An 18750-nucleotide genomic window follows, 5' to 3' on the forward strand; every position below is an offset into this window, starting at 1 on the left:
AGAAGAAAAGCTAGAGAATCGTTTAGTAATATGCGCTGGTCGTTGTGATGTTGAACGTTAAACGATCGTGTACCTGCGGAAGCTAAGCGATGCGTTCATTTGCTATACGATAGCATTACGCGATCATTTAGTTTTGTCGTGGGAACTAGACGATACATTGATTTTGCTAAACGATGGCGCTATATGATCGTTTAGCAATGATGCGTACTAAGCGATGTGAAAAGTGCTACGCTATAGCACTGAGCGATCGTTTGGTCGCGGAGCTAAGCGATCATGTAGATAAATGCTATGCGACGCGATGATGTTCTATACGATGGAGCTATGCGATCGTTTAGCTGTGACAGATACTAAACGATGACTTGAATGTGTTGGGCGATGGTGTTATGTGATCGCTTAGTATTATGCGATGGAGCTAAGCGATTGCACTGCGATGGATCTATGCGATCGCTTAGTACTATGCGATGGAGCTAAGCGATTGCACTGTGATGGATCTATAAGAAATTTTTTTTATAGCATTAAATAGTTTATGGGTGAGACTTTATCTGAGTATTGGGAACATTATAAACGATTATGTGCTATTTCCCTCATCACCAGATTTCTGACCAATTACTGATTCAATACTTCTATAGTGGTTTGCTTATCAATAACAGAGACTCAATTGACTCAGCAGCTGGAGGTGCTCTTGCTTACAAGATGCCCAAGGAGGCCCAGGAATTGATATCACGCATGGCTGAGAATAACAAGAATTTTGGCACCAGGACCACTGAATCTGATTTAATTGGTAAATTTGAGGATAAAGAATTGAAAGCTCAACTTTCTAACTTAACTCCTCTTGTGAAGCATTTGGCCCAAGGAGAAGTCACCTAAGTCAAGGCATGTGGAGCCCGCGGAATACCAGGACACGCCTCTGAAGCATGTCCTCAAGCACAAGTCAACGCAGTTGGGGGTTACCAGAGAAAGTACGACCCTCATGGCTGAGTATACTATCCATGTTGGCGTGATCACCCTAATCTCAAATGGGGTGGTTGAGGTCAAGGACAAGGGTATGACAATTCTAATCATTCCAATCAACCGTCATCATCTTCCTCAAGTATGTCTTTAGAAGACATTGTCAAAACTTTGGCGGATAATTCCCTTAAATTTCAACCAAAACTTCAATAGCTGCAAAAAGGACTATCTCCAACTATCACAAGACACAAAGATCTATCAGCAAGAAACCAGGGTGAGCATGGCTAATCTAGGGACTCAGGTCATACAGTTAGCTACTGCAATGAGTCGAATAGGAAACAAGGTTCAGGGAAGTTGCCTACACAACAAGACCATGCCAACGTTAGTGCCATCAGACAACCTATTTCCACTTGGTAAGTCCAACAAAAAAGTTGAGAACAATGAGGGTAAATCTGAAGCACAACCATCTACCCTCAAGGTAAGTACTCTTCCTTCACCTTCTGTTGAGCTTTATATTCCTAAAACTTCATTTCCTAGTAGGCTAGCAAGACCAAAACAAGAACATAGGGACGAGGATTTGATTGAGATATTAAAAAAGGTTCAGATAAACATTCCTCTCGTAAATACAATCCAGTAGATCCCTAGGTTTGCTAAATTCCTTAAGGAGTTGTGAACTAAAAAGAGGAATGGTAAGGATAGAGAAAAGGTAGTGCTAAGTAAGAATGCATCGGCTCTTCTGAAACATAATATTCCTGAAAAATGTCGAAATTCAGGTATGTTCACTTTGCCTTGCATTGTTGGTAATAGAGTCATCCATCATGCCATGCTAGATCTAGAAGCCTCTATTAATGTGCCCTACCATGTTTATGAGGATTTTAAAATGAATGATTTACAAAATACTGCTGTATGCATCCAACTAGCTGATAGATCTTATATTCAACCCTTAAGGATTGTTGAGGGTGTACTGTTGCAAGTTAAGGACTTGATTTTCCCAGTCAATTTCTATATATTAAAAATGGATGAACTTTCTACGCCCTCATCTTCTACAATTCTGTTAGGTAGACCCTTCATGAAAACTGTAAAGACAAAGATAAATGTAGATAAGGGTTGTCTATTTGTAGAATTTGATTGGGAAGTTGTTTCGTTTCTTTTAACATATATGATGCCATGAAATTCCCTGAGGAATATCTGTCCTTGTGTTTGATTGAGGCGTATGATGTTATAAATGATATTATGTTGCATGATGATGATGATGACAAATCTAACATGTTGGTTGCTCCCTGCATTGATCTGGATTCGCATGGTTTACATGATTTATCTCTTCCTGTTGTTAATGTTAGCAAATAAGAAGAACCTTCTTCTGACTTCGATTTGTAGGTACAAGGGATTGAGCTGAAGGCTCTCCCTAGCCATATGAAATATGTGTACCTGGGAGAAGGGAACACCCTTCCAGTCATAGTCTCTAGGGAGTTGACACCTGCCCTAGAGGAATCCCTAGTTGAAACTCTGAAAACTTAAAAGAAGGCCATTGGGTGGACTCTAGATGATCTCAAGAGAGTAAGCCCTTCTCTTTGCATGCATAGAATAACTCTAAAGAAAGGAGCCAAGCCCACAGTCTAACCCCTCAGAAGGCTCAACCCCAACTTGAAAGATGTTGTTCTCAAGGAAATTATCAAGCTCAATGAAGCCGAAACCATTTACCCAGTTCCTGATAGAAAATGAGTAACTTCTATCCATGTTGTCCCCAAAAATACCAGCATGAAAATTGTGGAGAACGATAAGGGTGAGATCGTGCCAATGCGTGTACAAAACGGGTGGAGAATGTGCATCAATTTTTCTGTTTTCTTGATGGCTTCTCTGGATTCTCCCAAATCCCCATCGCCTAAGAAAACCAGGAAAAGACCACCTTCACCTACATTTACAGTACGTATGCCTTCAAGAGGATGCAATTTGGGCTTTGCAATGCCCCAGGTACGTTCCAAAGGTGTATGATGAGTATATTTTCCGATTTTATAGAAAAGTGCATAGAGGTGTTTATGGATGATTTTACGGTTTATGGAGTCTTTTGAGGATTGCTTGCATAATCTTAGCTTAGTATTGAGACGATGCATTGAAGCTAACCTTGTATTAAATTATTAAAAGTGTCATTTTATGGTTTCTGATGGGATTGTTTTAGGACATCTAGTTTCTGAAAGGAGAATTGAGGTAGACAAAGCTAAGATAGATGTTATTGCTAACCTCCCCTATCCTACTTGTGTTAAGGAGATTCGTTCTTTCCTTGGTAGCGTAGGTTTCTACATACGTTTCATTAAGGATTTTTTGAAGTTGGCACTACCACTATCAACATTGCTTCAGAAGGATGTTCCATTTGATTTTGACAGGAAGTGTCAGGAGGCCTCTGACACTTTGAAGGAGAAGCTGACCACCATTCCGATTTTTCAACCTCCAAGATGGGATGTACCGTTCGAGATCATGTGCGATGCTAGCAATCTAGCAGTGGGAGCGGTACTAGGACAAAGGATCGAAAAGAATAGTCACATCATATGTTTTGCATCAAGGACTCTGAATCCTACCCAAATTAATTACACCATGTCCGAGAAAGAATTTCTGGCTATTGTTTTTGCTTTAGATTCTGTTCTTACCTTCTTGGTTTTTTTGTTACTATCTTCATTGATCCCTCTGCTCTCAGGTACCTGATGACCAAGAAGGAGTCAAATCCCCGACTTGTGCGTTGGATGCTCCTCCTTTAGGAATTCAATTTGACTATCAAGGATAGGAAGGGAGCAGAAAACTTAGTAGCTGACCATTTGAGTAGGAAAGTACAAGAAGAGGACCCTATGCCTGTACGTAAGGATTTTCCAAACGAGTTCCTATTCCAGATTGCCACACCCACTCCATGGTATGCTGACATGATGAATTATCTGGTTATTGGTAAGTTCCTTTACGACATGCCTAGTTCTAGGAAGGCCAAACTAAGGAGTGATTCAAAGTATTTTGTTTGGGATCCACCATACCTTTGGAAGATTTGTTCTGACCAAATCATTAGGAGGTGTGTTCTAGATGAGGAGTTTGAGCCCGTACTTGCATTTTGTCATGAGATGGCCTGTGGTGGGCATTTTAGTCCTAAGAGAACTGCTAGGAAAGTTCTGGATAGTAGGTTGATTTGGAATTCTTTGTTCGCTGACTGTTTTGCATTTTGTAAGTCTTGTGAGGGATGTCAGAGTTCAGGATTTTTGTCTAGGAGGAATGAGATGCCATTAAATTCTATCTTGGTGTTCAATTTCTTATGTGTGAGGCATGGATTTTATGGGCCAATTTCTTTCTTCATATGGCTTCTTATATATTCTTCTGGTAGTTGATATGTTTCAAAGTGGGTTGAAGCAATCCCCACTAGGACTAACAATGTTGTCGTGGTTTCAAGTTTCTTAAGAATTAACATCTTTTCTAGGTTTGGCATACCACGAATTATAATTAATGATGAGGGTACTCATTTTTGCAATTAGACCATCGAGGCACTCATGAGGAAGTGTGGAGTTCACCATTGGGTTGCCACTCCGTACCACCCTTAAACAAACAGACAAGCTGAATATCAAATCGTGAGGTCAAAAGTATCCTAGAAAAGACTGTCAATCCAACCAAAAAAGACTGGAGCATTCACCTTGACGATGCTTGTTGGGCCTAGAGGACTGCATTTAAGACTTCTATTGGAACAACACCCTTTAAGCTTGTTTATGGCAAAGAGTGTCATCTACGGGTCAAAATTGAGCATAGAGCATATTGAGCTGTTAAGCAATGTAACATGTGTTGGGGTTGATACCTTAAATCTCGTAGAGTCCTGTAGTTTGTAAACACATGTATGAACAAACTCTCTGTGATGTAATAATATGAAATATTTTATTTACTATTATTTATAAAATATGAGATATTTTAGTTGCATTAACCACAAACCAATAAACTAAGATCCCTTGTTGTCGTTATAACTTAAGCATGTATTTGGAGACATACAAATGGATCGTGTTTTAAGTGATAACCTAAATGGTCTGTAGTATATGGATAAAGGAGGGAAATATTATCTTGGTGATGCTACGAGTGTGGCCCGCTTTATAGATGTTACATGTGTTGTAAAGTGCTACAAATGGTTTGATCTTGACCACTAATGTATTAAACATGCGATGGGGGATGCTCTATACAAAAGAGATTGTATAAGACTAGACCATGAAATGTTTAGTCTCGTGATATAATGCCGTTCATGACAGAGACTTTCATTTCATTAAGATGACCATAGGTAACATAACCTTAATCCTGAGTGAGTTGGAAACTCCTACCTATGAGGGCGGTCCTTTGATTTGCATGGGTGCGAGTGGCCAGATCGCCGACTCAAACCTACCACTTTGGGATTCATTTAGTTGGGGAGCTGGGAACTAAGCTACACAAGACGGAATTCACTCCTTGCTCGAAATAGGGATAAGTAGATAAATTGCTCTCTTAAGGGCTGATTCCGGGACTTAAAGAAAGTGGTGCTACACCTTCTCTTGGCCCGAGAAGTGTTTACTCATAGTAGGACTATGATGTATTGTTCATTAGAGGAATCAGTGGTACTTAAGGAGTTAGATGTAATTAAAGAGGCAAAATAGTAAATTGGCCTACCTGTACTTGCGAGCAATTTTTGAAGGGTCATCGTTCTAATGATTGATTAATCCAATGGACACAGAAATATATCAATAGCGTGAAGAGTGCAACTGTCGGTCTTTAGTTGAGTGACTGATAGTTAACAGATGGTGGATATCGTGATTAAAGAGCTTAATCAATTATTCACGTACCATTGGAGCTTCAAGCTACAGGTCCATAAGGTCCCCTTGGTAGCTCAATGGATTCATATTGAGAATAAGTTTTTGGGTTAGTTTGAAGTGTTCAAATTAACAAGAGGGAATTTGATTATATATAATATAATTAAATTGATTCAATTATATGTGATATAATTGATTTAATGTATTAAATACATTAATTGGAGGAATTATATGAAATGCCACAAAGGAAAAAAAGAACTATGGTTTATATATTGCATGAGATGTGATATTACAACTGTAGGTTATAAATATAATATTTATTTATAACTAAATAAATTATGAGATAATTGGTTTTGGTTTTTTCTCCTAATAACCAACTTAGTGGGAAGTAGTAATCAGTTATGGTAACTGATGGATAAAATAAAAAACGGTTTCATTTTTTCATAATCGAACGATAATCGAATGTGTATTAACCAAAAGCTATACAATAGCTTATGTAAACGATCGTGCATCGAGCTTTTCTGTATGATAGTCGCTCACTTTTAAACGATCAAGTACCAAAGTCTACATGATAGACTTCTGTCTTCTCCCATTTACTCAATCGTCTACATGATCATTTAATTCCTCCTTCACTCTACCAAATCCATACAGAGCCCACAACTCCTGGATTCTCACACTGAGAATACCAAGGTAGCCTCATGGTGGTGTATGTTTACTGTTCGAGAGTTGAGTGTCTAGTGTTACTCGTTGCTGTTTGAGGATATTGCTGAGGCGTTGCGTTCGTGCTGTTTGATCGAGGAATACGAGAAGAAAAGTTCTTCAAGGCTATGTTCACTTGATCTCTAGTTTTTTCCTTTGGAAGCATGCTGTAATTTCAAGTTTATGCATAACTGTTGTTGTATGTTTGTAAATGTGTATGTTCTGTCACAATGGGGTTTGGAGCGATCTCCTTCCACTCATTAGTTCTCTCTGAAAAGAGTTCTTTCAACATGGGCTTAGCCCAAGCCGGTGAGGAGAGATTATTGAAACTAAAGGAATTGGAGGGACTTTGCTTGGAAGCTTATGAGAACTCAAGAGTGTACAAGGAAAAGTCGAAATTAATACATGATAAGGGTCTTTTGAGGAAGGAATTTCGAGTTGGACAGACAGTGTTGCTCTTGAATCCAAGGCTATCACTTATGCCCGGTAAACTAAAATCTAAATGGCTTGGTCTCTTTGAGGTTATTAACTTGTTTCCTTATGGTGTAGTGGAGATTAGGAGTCCGGAGACAGGGAAGGAGTTCAAAGTGAACAGGCACCACCTTAAAATTTTCAATGAAGGAAAAGTCAACATTGTTTGCTCGAGATTCACATTGACTCTGAAGGAACTCTAATTTATTGTGACAGAATTACCGCATATACATTCAAACATATTTTCATAATGCTAAAGGGATCAAGAAATCATACCAGATGAAGATTTCTTCTTCATAGCGAGTCTGAAGCCCAACCGTCTAACTCGAACAGTCACCACTCTGACAGAAGGAAATGGAGAAGACAACACCACTCAGAGCCCTCAGTATTCTTGGAGTGAGAATTCAAAGTATGGGCTTTGTGCAGATTTGATAGAGGGAAGGAGGAAGAGAGACCGTATATAATGATCAAGCAAGTAGGAGATGCGATCGTCTATCGCATAGATAATATGCTTGATTGTTTAGGTGAAGTATACAATCATGTAGTAAAAGTAAGCGATCATCTAAACGATCATGTAGGAAAAGGTAAACGATCGTATAGGAAAAGGGTGAGCGATCGTGCAAACGATCGCGTAGGAAAGACTAAGCGATCGTTTATACGATCGTTTCGTAAATATCGAGAGCTAAATGATTGTTTAGGAAAAAGGTAAACGATCGTTTAGATATTAGCACGCGACTGTGTAATCAGTATGTGATCACTTAGCAATATCGTATATGTAAGCGATCGTACAGTCACTATCGTATAGGCACCGATTTTCTAAACGATGAAACTATCTTTTTTTACAATATCCGCACACACCGAGATCAAAACACCGTCTGCTATTTATAATGCACTCACCCGTTATTTAGAACAAAGAGGTGCCTTCCCATTTTCTTTATAACCGTCCAATGAATGTGATCTTAATACATTCATAACTTATAAATTAATATCATATATTAATTATAATATTTTTCCTTTACTAGATATAAATCATATTTATATCCAGTTTCCTCCAAATTAATGTATCTCATACATAAAGTTAACTATATCATATTTAATTAACTCGTTCAATTAAATCATATATAATCGAACTCCCTCTTGTCAATTTGAACATTTCAAACTGACCCAAAAACTGATTCTCAACTTGTATCCAAGCTACCAAGGGGACCTTATGAACCTGTGGCTCGAAGCTCCAACGGTACGTGAATAGCTAACTAAACTCTTTAGTCACGATATCCACCATTCGTTAACTGCTAGACATTCCATTAAAGACCGACAGTTGAACTCTTATTGCCATAATATATTTCTATGTCCATTGGATATAACCAATCATCAGTACGTTGACCCTTCACAGATGCTCGTAATTACGGCAGGCCAATTTACCGTGTTGCCCCTGTAATTACATCTTTCTTCTTAAGTACCACTGATCCCTCTAATGAACAATACAACATAGCCCTACTATGTGTGAACACCTCTCGGGTCATGAGAAGGTGTGTGGCGCCATATCGTTCAAGCCCTGGAATCAGCCCTTAAGGGTGCTATCAATCTACTTACCCCTGCTTTGGGGAAGGAGTGAGTTCCATTTTGTGTAGCTGAGTTCCCATCTCCCAAATCAGACGAATCCCCAAAATGGTAGGTTTGAGTTGGCGTTCTTGCCACTCGCTCCCATGCAAATCAAAGGACCACCCTCAATGGCAGGAGTTCCCAGCTCACTCAGGATTGAGGTCATGTTACCTATGGTCATCCTATTGAAGTGAAGTCTCAGTGATGAATGTTGTTATATAATGAGACGTTAACACTTTGTGGTTAGATCTTATACAAACTCTTTGTATAGGACGTTTCCCCCCCCCGCGCGCATGTTGATGCACGAGGATTGGAAGTCAATTTTACTCGAGAACCAAAATCTCGTGGATGCGGTATGCGATGCATGTTCCTAAGATATGCGTTGATAGTCATGCATCGATGGTCATGCGTTAACGAATGTATGTGATGACCATGCGTCCTGCCACAAGTTTGGTTGTGCTGGAACCAAGTATAATTCAAACGCAAGTTTCTCGGGTAATCTGAGGTCGAACACAGGGACTTGTAACTATATGTTTGTAGTGATGTGTATGCAGCAGTTTAAATAAAAGAATGAAAAGGATGTTGCTAAGTTAATCCTACTCCTATTCCTATCTAACAGAACAACATAATGAGAATATACATGAAAGGTAGAGATGCGACAAACCTTGACATGAAATAAATGTGTGGAAAATAGATAAAATGCGGAGATGTTTTCATTGAAAAACTTAAGAGTGACCGCAAGGGCAACCTTAATCAGCGTCAGACTATGCGATCATGTTACAACCATCCACCGTAAGTCATTTTCCAATAGAAATGCGGTACTCCTAATTCTAGGACGCATGTGTTGAATGCAAAGTGTCCATAGATCTTATGCCTAAGTCTCTACTCTTTTCCTATGCGATGATGCAAAATGCATGAAAGCAAGGTGATCGCATACAATCGTATCCTATCTCTAGGATGATGGAAATATCGACATGCACAACAGAAATAACAATCAATTTTACTCTAATTGCCCAAAATAAACATGTAACCCTAAAAGAATTAATTAGAGTTATTTTGAAATAATACCTTTGAAGTTCCCGAAACTCGTCTATCTCCACCCGAACACGAACAGACCACCACTAGAGCTGACCTATTATTCTCTGGACTTAGAACCGAGTTGTGGGACCCGATGGAATAAGAACCCGAGAGAGAGAAAAAGAGATGGAAAAAGTATAGTGAAATTGCGTTGGGTTTGGTTTTTTTTTTCAGCCCAATTTTAAAAACTAATTTTGCAAAATCTCCAAAAGTTTTTAATCCAAAAACCCAAGCCCATATTTATGAAAAGGGCCATGCAAAATTGCATGAAGAAACTTCACAAAAATCCAACTCCTAGAATCCACTATCTAAGTGGGCTTAATGTCTCCACTATAAGCCAACACCTAGCCCACTATTTTGTTAGTGCAATTATCCAACAAAAGTTTGGATTTTTCTACTAACTTTAGTCAAAGGGCAAAATAGTCATTTGGTCAAGTCAAACTTTGACCAAAAATTCAACATTTTGACTTTTTATGATTTTTTCCGTGTTGACTAATTTTGACCTCCCCAACATGAATCCACATTCATTTTCTTGAAATTCAAATCACATTCGAATATAAGGTTGGTTAAAGTTTGGCTTTTCAAAGTCAAAAGTCAACTCTTTGACTTTTTACATCTTTGACCATTTCTATTATTTTCGAGCTTCCGAATATGAATGTATTCATATTCTTGATATTTAAATCACATTTAAATATTAAGTTGTATCTCTAAATTGAAAAATCGACCACTATATCACATATACTTGTCGGTTTCTCTCTCTTCACCTAATTCGAACAATTCGAATTATTCTATCATTCTGTTCTAAGTTTATTCCATATAAGCTAGTAGGGGAATCTAATGGACCTATAGATCATGGGCTCCAACCATCCGTGATTAGCTGGCTAAACTCTTTAGACGGAGCTAATCAACATTCGTTAAGTAACGGGTCATTTCACTATAGTCCTGTAGTTGCACTCCCCTCACTATAGATATATTTATGTCCATTTGATATAACCATGATTAGTAAGCTAATCCTTCACAAGTTGTTCGTAATCTCGGCTGGGTCATAAAAATCGTTTTACCCCCGAGACTACATCTTATTCCTTAAGTTCCACTGTTTCTCTAATGAACAATTGGTTTAAGGTCGAACCTATAAACCGAACCCCTCTCGGGCTAATGAGAGCGTGGGTCCCTTGTTCAAGACCTGGATTCAGTACTAAAAGGAACAACCTATCTACAATCCCTATAACGGGTAGGAGTGAATTCCATCTTGCACCCTATGTTCCCAGCTATCCACCTGATCTTACCCCTGAAATGGGAGGCTTATTGGTTCAACGATAAGGAGTTGCCCTCACCTATGTAGATCTAAGGATAATTTCGAGTGAACAGAAGTTCATAGTTAGCTCAGGATTAAGATTAAGTTACCTAGGTCATCAATTAACGAAATAGTCAGTTTTATACATTAAACGGCATTTAGAACATAAAAGTGACTATTTCATGGTTCAATCTTATGTAAACTCTTTACATAGGATGCCCCCATTTCCATGTCTCCACATGAACGGTTTAGGATCACATTTTTTGTACTAACTACAAAATGGGCCGCATCCATAGTGTCCCCAGAATAAGGCGCACAACCTTATTCATATACTATAGACTATTTTGGCTATATATATTTGAACTTGATCCACATTTATGTCACTACATAATGTTCAAACTTAAACTATAGCCTCAGAACCTTAGTTTATTGGATTCATGAATATAGAATTTAAATTTACTAAAGATTTTCAATAACAACTTTATTGAACAAGAATATGATATTACAAACTACGAGTTTTAGGACATAAAATCCAACATAGGATGCATACGATGCGTTAATAAAAAATAGTGCTCATTCCTAAGTGCCTATCTCTTGTATTACGAGTTCTAATATGGCTCTCCCAAGCCTAGATCCTGTCCTTAGACTACCCTCCCGAGTATCCCTAATGGATGAATGAAGCATACATAATACAAGACAATCGCATAAACTTCGCTCATCTAAGATTGTTACTATCCCTAGTGAACAATGCATACCTTGCTTAATGCATCCAACCACTTACACTCTCGGGTAGTTGATTGTTGCTGACTTCACTCAAAGACAAGCAATGTGTTAGCCTATAGACAGGCATTGCAGCAGCTTCACACTAAGCAAATAAGATTACTCACATACTCGCGCAACGCACACCTCTCGGAGGGTTGCTTCATGCTTCATATTCCTAATCCACATGACTAAATATGCAATACCCAAGCACTCCCACTAAGTGTTGTAATGAAAGTAAAGATGCTAAGCAAGAAGATGGAGATGGAGTCGAAGGAATAGAGAAATGCATTGAAAACATATTGTATTAATTTCTTAATTCAAAATGTCATACAATACAATACACTTTAGGAAAAGAAAGGAAAAAGAAATGACTTGCTGGAAGCAAAACTTTGCTTCCAGCGGATGTGCGTCAAGGTTGTCGATGGTGCCATGGATGGGTGAAAGAGTTGACTCTCTCGAGATCTAGCTTCGGTCGAAGGCTCCGGTCATCACTCGAAATGGATGAAGGAAGTGAAAAACTCTCAGTCATCTTCTTACGCAGTTTGTCTGGATCGCGGAGAAAATCTCCAGTTCAGAAGGATCGTCCCCGGATGATTTGGAATTTTGCTTATCGACTTCTATTTATAGAGTTTGGACCGCTGACAGCATTAATTGGACTTTTCTGAGTCTGACGTTCGGTGCATCAGTCCTTTCTAAACCTCCGCCACCAACCGCGTGGTAGGTGAAATGTCAGTATCAGCTTTGGATTTTCTCGAGGTAGATGCGTTGATGCATTCATTCCACCTACCTTGCATTGATCTCATTAGTTTGTGTTGTTGCATAGCTGCAATCATTCAATGGCCGCATTTTCTTAATATTGCAACTTTACATGATGACCGCAATCGCTTGACCAACACAACTCCCATTTGATGGACGCATATGACTGATTACCGCAATATCCATGCGTTGATCGATGCGGTTGCCTTTACGATGGAGTGTTTCTCCACATGTGGTCGCCTATGCGATGGTCCGGTTTTCGTGTTTGCGTTCATTTCCTGTATTAGCTACAAAAATAGAACGTTGAACGCATAATTAACGCAAAGTAATGGGTTAGCTGAGATTCGACGTGCTGATCGACGCAAACTCGTATTCTCATGAATTCCTATCATGATCGACGCAATTTCTGCTTAACAACCTTCATAATTCTAAGTAAAAAGACTAAGATGGCATGCATTTCTGCATGTCATCACATGTCCCCTACACGAATGATCAGGATCAGACCATCTGTGACAAGTCACAACACTTGTGATCATTCCACAGAGTGGACCACATTCGTAGCGTTACCAAGATAAGGTTTCCCTCCAGGACTTTACTATGTGGACTTTGCTCTTTAATATGATTCCCCTCCAGGAAAGTAGTGTTCATGAAAACAAACACCTTGTTTTCGGATGGATCATAAAAGTAACCTGCTCATGTACCTTTGGGGTAGCCTATAAAGAGGCACAACCTCGATCGTGATTCCAACTTCTTGGGGTTTGCGTCAAGCACATGTGCTGGGCAACCCCAAATGCGAAAGTGACGTAAAATAGCTTTACGCCCATTTCACTACTCCAGAGGTGTTCTTGCAACACTCTTAGAAGGAACACAGTCGAGAATGTATACCATTATCACCACTGCGAAACCCCAAAATGAGTTTGGTAAGGAAGCGTAACTCATCATCGAACGAACTATGTCCAACAAAGTTCTGGAGAAATTCGTTGGCATTTAGATTGAGTTACAGCAGATTTAAACATCTCTATGTTATGGAGGGAACTTACGGCTAAAGGTCTTAGCACATACAAGTTATTTTCTAGTTTAGCTGTACAAATTTCAACACCATTCTTAGGAATAAACACTTTATTCAATTTAAAAGAAATAGTGTACTTGTATTTTAACATACACTTTACAGAAATAAGGTTCCTTTATATTTCAGGAACTATAAAGACAACTTTTAATATAAGAAACTTATTCTGTAAAGTAAATTGGATGTCTCCCACTGCCACAGCTGAGATGACGTGCTCGGTACCTATTCGCAACGTCATCTCACCAGCCTCCAACTGTCGCCAGGATCTAATCCCCTTTTTCTGCCTTGGTCTTAGCCTTGGCAGCCTTCTTTTTCTCTAGATAAAGAGGACCATTCTTCTTCCAGTGTCCATCCTGGTTATAGTGGAAACATTTTCCTTTTCCAAACGGCGGTGGACGCTTCTTCTGGGTGATAGGTGGCGGGTTAGCAGGCGCATTCCCTTTCCCTTTACCACCCTTCTTTTTCTTCCCCTTTTCAGAGTTAGAAGTTAAAGGTGTAGACTTTGTTCCTGAGGTCGAACCTCGATAGAACTTTTTAGAGGACAAGACAACATTTGCCTTACCTCCCTTTTTCTCCTTATTTTTCAACAAGGATTGAATTCTGTAACTTTTTGAAGAGAGTAGTAAGGGAGTATTCCACTTTGTTAAGAATAATATTGCTAACAAAGTGGAGGAAGCTCTCCGGTAATGAATTTAGGATAACGCTAACTTGACTGCCCTCATCGATTTTAGACCCATTCATCCCCGCCACGTTAAAGTGGACCATCATTTTCAGCACGTGTTCATAAATAGAGGTGCCTTCCTCCATTTTGGAGCTGAAGATGCATTTCAGAGTCTCATGCTTGAGCTGTCTAGATGGCTGTCCGAACATTCCCCGTAGGGACTCCATGATCTCACGAGCTAAGATAGGCTAGAATATAGGCTTGAGCCTTCTCGTTTGCCCATGTCCAATGCTCGTACGTCGCTCGAACATTTCGGTAGTGTTCTAAAGTGGAATAGGAGGATATTCCTCCGTAAGGAAAAACTTGAGGTCCGTGATGATGAGTATCGTCGTGAGAATATGATTCCAACTTGAATAGTCTAGGCCATTCAGTTTTTCAACACTTGGTAAATTGATAGTGGCTGAAGCCATTAAAAACGTTGCAAAAAAAAATAAATAAATAAAATGAATAATCTATTATAAGACTTTGCAAAAACCACATTTTAGTTAACCAATTAATTTTTAATAAAACAGATTCCAAGAACCATAAGTGAAAAGACTTCTATTTTGCAATGATGCCCAGTGAGGTAGGACAAACGTCACCGGTAGGTGATCAGATGGCCTTTCACTAGGATGAGACATTCTCAACCATTAGGCAGAACCAACTCTTGGAACTAAACCTAATAGCCACAATTTGTTCGGTCCAAAATAGTTAACCCTTAACAATCCTGCGTAAGTGTAACCCCTCGTTTTTAGCCTCAGAGTCTCGCCCTAATGCACTCACCTAGGGAAAAGAACGATTAGGACAAGAGACTAAGTAACCTTATCCTCTTATAGGAGATTAAATAAAGAAACGCACAAAACAACCATCCTATAGGGGGACACACCTAGGGTGCCATGAGGTGATGCGCAAAAACTTTATTCAATCCAACAAGGGAGACCGGGGGATATGCTGTCGCACTTCCCGCTCCCACTTACTATGAACATTCTCTCCATCCACCTTGATATTGACCTACCCAAACACCATCCATTGAGGGGACATGCCAAAGGTTCCTCGAGGCCGAGGGTAGATCTCACGGTGTGGACTATGAGGGAGAAACGCGAGAGGCGAAAATGAGGCATCAAATGCCCTAAGAACCTCCCACTGAATGTTCCACCTAGGGGTTTATTAACCTAGACAATCCGACTACTGATTATGATCTAAGTCATTTATAAAGTTTGTTCAAAAAATAACTTTTGTCTTTGAAATAAAAAAAAAAAACAAATCCAAGTAGTCACATTAAACTCTTTAATGGACTGGCCTTAGTTTGCATGCATGCATCAAATCTATCTAAATTATCTTTCGAGGTAGGTTCCCAAGTAAGGGTGTTCCATTGCCGTCATCTTAAATACCCCAACCTAGACAGAACCCGCCTTCGAAAAAAGGTCTACTATAGATAGACTTGCTACATATTAATCTTTTACTAATTATTATAGTTTTAATTTCATTTTATAACCATTTATAAAATAATCAACTAAAACACTCATCCCACTTAACGAAGTATTTATAACGCTTATAAAATATAACGTTAAAAAAAATAAAGCATACATAAATATAACCCTTATATTATATGATGCATGAGCATGCATTTACGTAAATTAAAACATGCTTCTCTAAATTATAACACTTATAATAAAGAGAATTTTCATGACCTAAGGTGGATTTTATTTATATGTGCATACCATATGACATATTAAAAACATACACCGCATGTAATAAATAAAGGATTAATGGACCAGGATGAGCCTTTACAAAACTGGAATGAAATAACCCTATCTATTACATTTTTTATCGATCAAACCGGTTCACAGGCGAACCGGGTCTTGAACCGCCAGAAGGACTCCATCGTGTAGTAAATGCCATAGGTAGACGATCGTCCAGCGCAAACTAGACGATGGGAGCAAATTTAAACGATTGCATAGACAACAACGAGGCAACGGAGCCTAATTGTCTATGCGATCGCTCAACGTGGTGACAGGTAAACGATTTACCCTGCGTTACTAAGCGATCGTTTAGTTAGTTACTAAGTGATGAAGCTTGCTGACCAAAATGATCGTCTTGTACGATCACTTAATGTGGCGATAGGTAAACGATTTACCTTGTGTTACTAAGCGATCGTTTAATCAGTTACTAAGCGATGAAGCTTGCTGACCAAAACGATCGTCTATGCGATCACTTAACACGGCGTCAGGTAAACGATTTACCCTGCATTACTAAGCGATCTTTTAGTTAGTTACTAAGTGATGAAGTTGCTGACCAAAACGATTGCCTATGCGATCACTTAATGTGGCGTCAGGTAAACGATTTACCTTGTGTTACTAAGTGATCGTTTTGTTAGTTACTAAGCGATGAAGCTTGCTGACCAAAACGATCGTTTATGCGATCACTTAACATGGCGTCAGATAAACGATTTACCCTGCGTTACTAAGCGATCATTTAGTCAGTTACTAAGCGATGAAGCTTGCTGACCAAAACGATCGCATATGCGATCAGCGTCAGGTAAACAATTTACCTTGCGTTACTAAGCAATCGTTTAGTCAGTTACTAAGCGATGAAGCTTGCTGACCTAAACGATCGTCCAGTGTGTGTGCGTTAAGCGATACGTGAGCATCACATGGTCTACACTACCCGATACTCAGTGATCGCGTAACCGATCTTCGACACGATGTGATCAACCTTTGATCGCTTACCCGATTGTCAACACAATGCGATCAATAGTGATTGCACGCCCCATCGACTGCACAATGCGATCAACCCTTGATCGTCTCCTTCCTTGAAGAACCATAATACTTGCTCCAATCTTCTTCACGAACGACTCAAAACTCAAATAGACTTTGAATATAGACTCAATAACGATTATTAATGCCCAAAAAACGTAGGGGCCTTTACAAACAACCGCAAATGTAAAAGCATTAAATCAAACCGAGGCTAACATCCATGAAAATTTCCATAAATCCGCGCATCCACAACAATTTAACGATTAAACAGTGTAGAAATGCACCCATTAGGAACGTATTTTCCATTCTTTTGCAATAATGAATTGGAATATCAGAAAACCGAGTGCTCTGATACCAATTGAAGGAACTCTTATTCAAGAGTACCTATGAGCGAAAGCGGATCTTTCCAATTCATTGTGACCGAATTACCGCATATATATTCAAACATACTTTCATAATGTTAAAGGGATTAAGAATCATACCAGATGATGATTTCTTCTTCACAGCGTGTGAAGCCCAACCATCTACCTCGAACAGTTACCACTCGGACAGAAGGAAACGGAGAAGACAACACCACTCAGAGCCCTCCGTATTCTTGGAGTGAGAATTTGAAGTGTGGGCTTTCTTCGGATTTGGTAGAGGGAAGAAGGAAGAGAGACCGTACACAATGATCAAGCAAGTGGGAGATGTGGTCATCTATCGCATAGACAATATGCTTGATCGTTTAGGTGAAGTAAACGATCGTGTAGTAAAAGTAAGCGATCGTCTAAACGGTCGTGTAGAAAAAGGTAAACAATTGTCCAAACGATCGTGTAGGAAAAGGGTGAGCAATCGTCTAAACGATCGTATGGGAAAAACTAAGCGACCGTTTAGTAAATATCAGGAGCTAAACGATTGCTTAGAAAAAAGGTAAACGATCTTTTAGATAATAGCGCGCGACGATGTAATCGGTATGTGATTGCTTAGCAATATTGTATATGTAAGTGATCGTGTAGTCACTATCGTATAGGCACTGATTTTGTGAACGATGACACTATCTTTTTCACAATATTTGCGCACACCGAGATCTATACACCGTCTTCTATTTATAATGCACCGTTATTTAGAATGAAGAGGCACCTTCCCATTTTCTTTATAACCGTCCAATGAATGTGATTTTATCACATTCATTACTTATAAATTAATATCATATATTAATTATAATATTTTTTCTCTACTAGATATAAATCATATTTATATCTAATTTCCTCCAAATTAATGTATCTCATACATAAAGTTAACTATATCATATTTAATTAACTCGTTTAATTATATCATATATAATCGAACTCCCTCTTGTCAATTTGAACATTTCAAATTAACTCGAAAACTGACTCTCAACTTGTATCCAAGCTACTAAGGGGACCTTATGGACCTATGGCTCGAAACTCCAACGGTACATGAATAGCTAACTAGATTCTTTAGTCACATATCCACCATCTGTTAACTGTCAGGCATTCCATTAACGACTGACAGTTGAACACTTCTTGCCATAGATATATTTCTATGTCCATTGGATATAATCAATCATCAGCACGATGACCCTTCACAGATGCTCATAATTATAGCAGGCCAATTTATCGTTTTGCCTCTGTAATTACATCTTCCTCCTTAAGTAACATTGATCCCTTTAATGAACAATACAACATAGTCCTACTATATGTGAACACCTCTCGGGCCATGAGAAGGTGTGTGGTGTCACATCGTTCAAGCCCTGGAATCAGCCCTTAAGGGAGCTATCTATCTACTTACTCCTACCTCAGGGAAGAAGTGAATTCCATCTTGTGTAGCTG

At 39.0% G+C, this 18750-nt stretch overlaps 1 protein-coding gene across 1 annotated transcript; it reads left to right on the forward strand.

The window, feature by feature from the left end:
- The first annotated feature begins 6664 nt into the window (after positions 1-6664).
- Positions 6665-7108, forward strand: LOC120084194 (uncharacterized). The gene has a single exon (XM_039040085.2). It carries the CDS (start codon positions 6665-6667, stop codon positions 7106-7108), a length of 444 nt encoding a protein of 147 aa, XP_038896013.2.
- Positions 7109-18750: the final 11642 nt, after the last annotated feature.

Source organism: Benincasa hispida, chromosome 8 (genome assembly GCF_027475165.1).
Source record: "Benincasa hispida cultivar pf3 chromosome 8, pf3_genome.v1.1, whole genome shotgun sequence".
Lineage (NCBI taxonomy): Eukaryota > Viridiplantae > Streptophyta > Magnoliopsida > Cucurbitales > Cucurbitaceae > Benincasa > Benincasa hispida.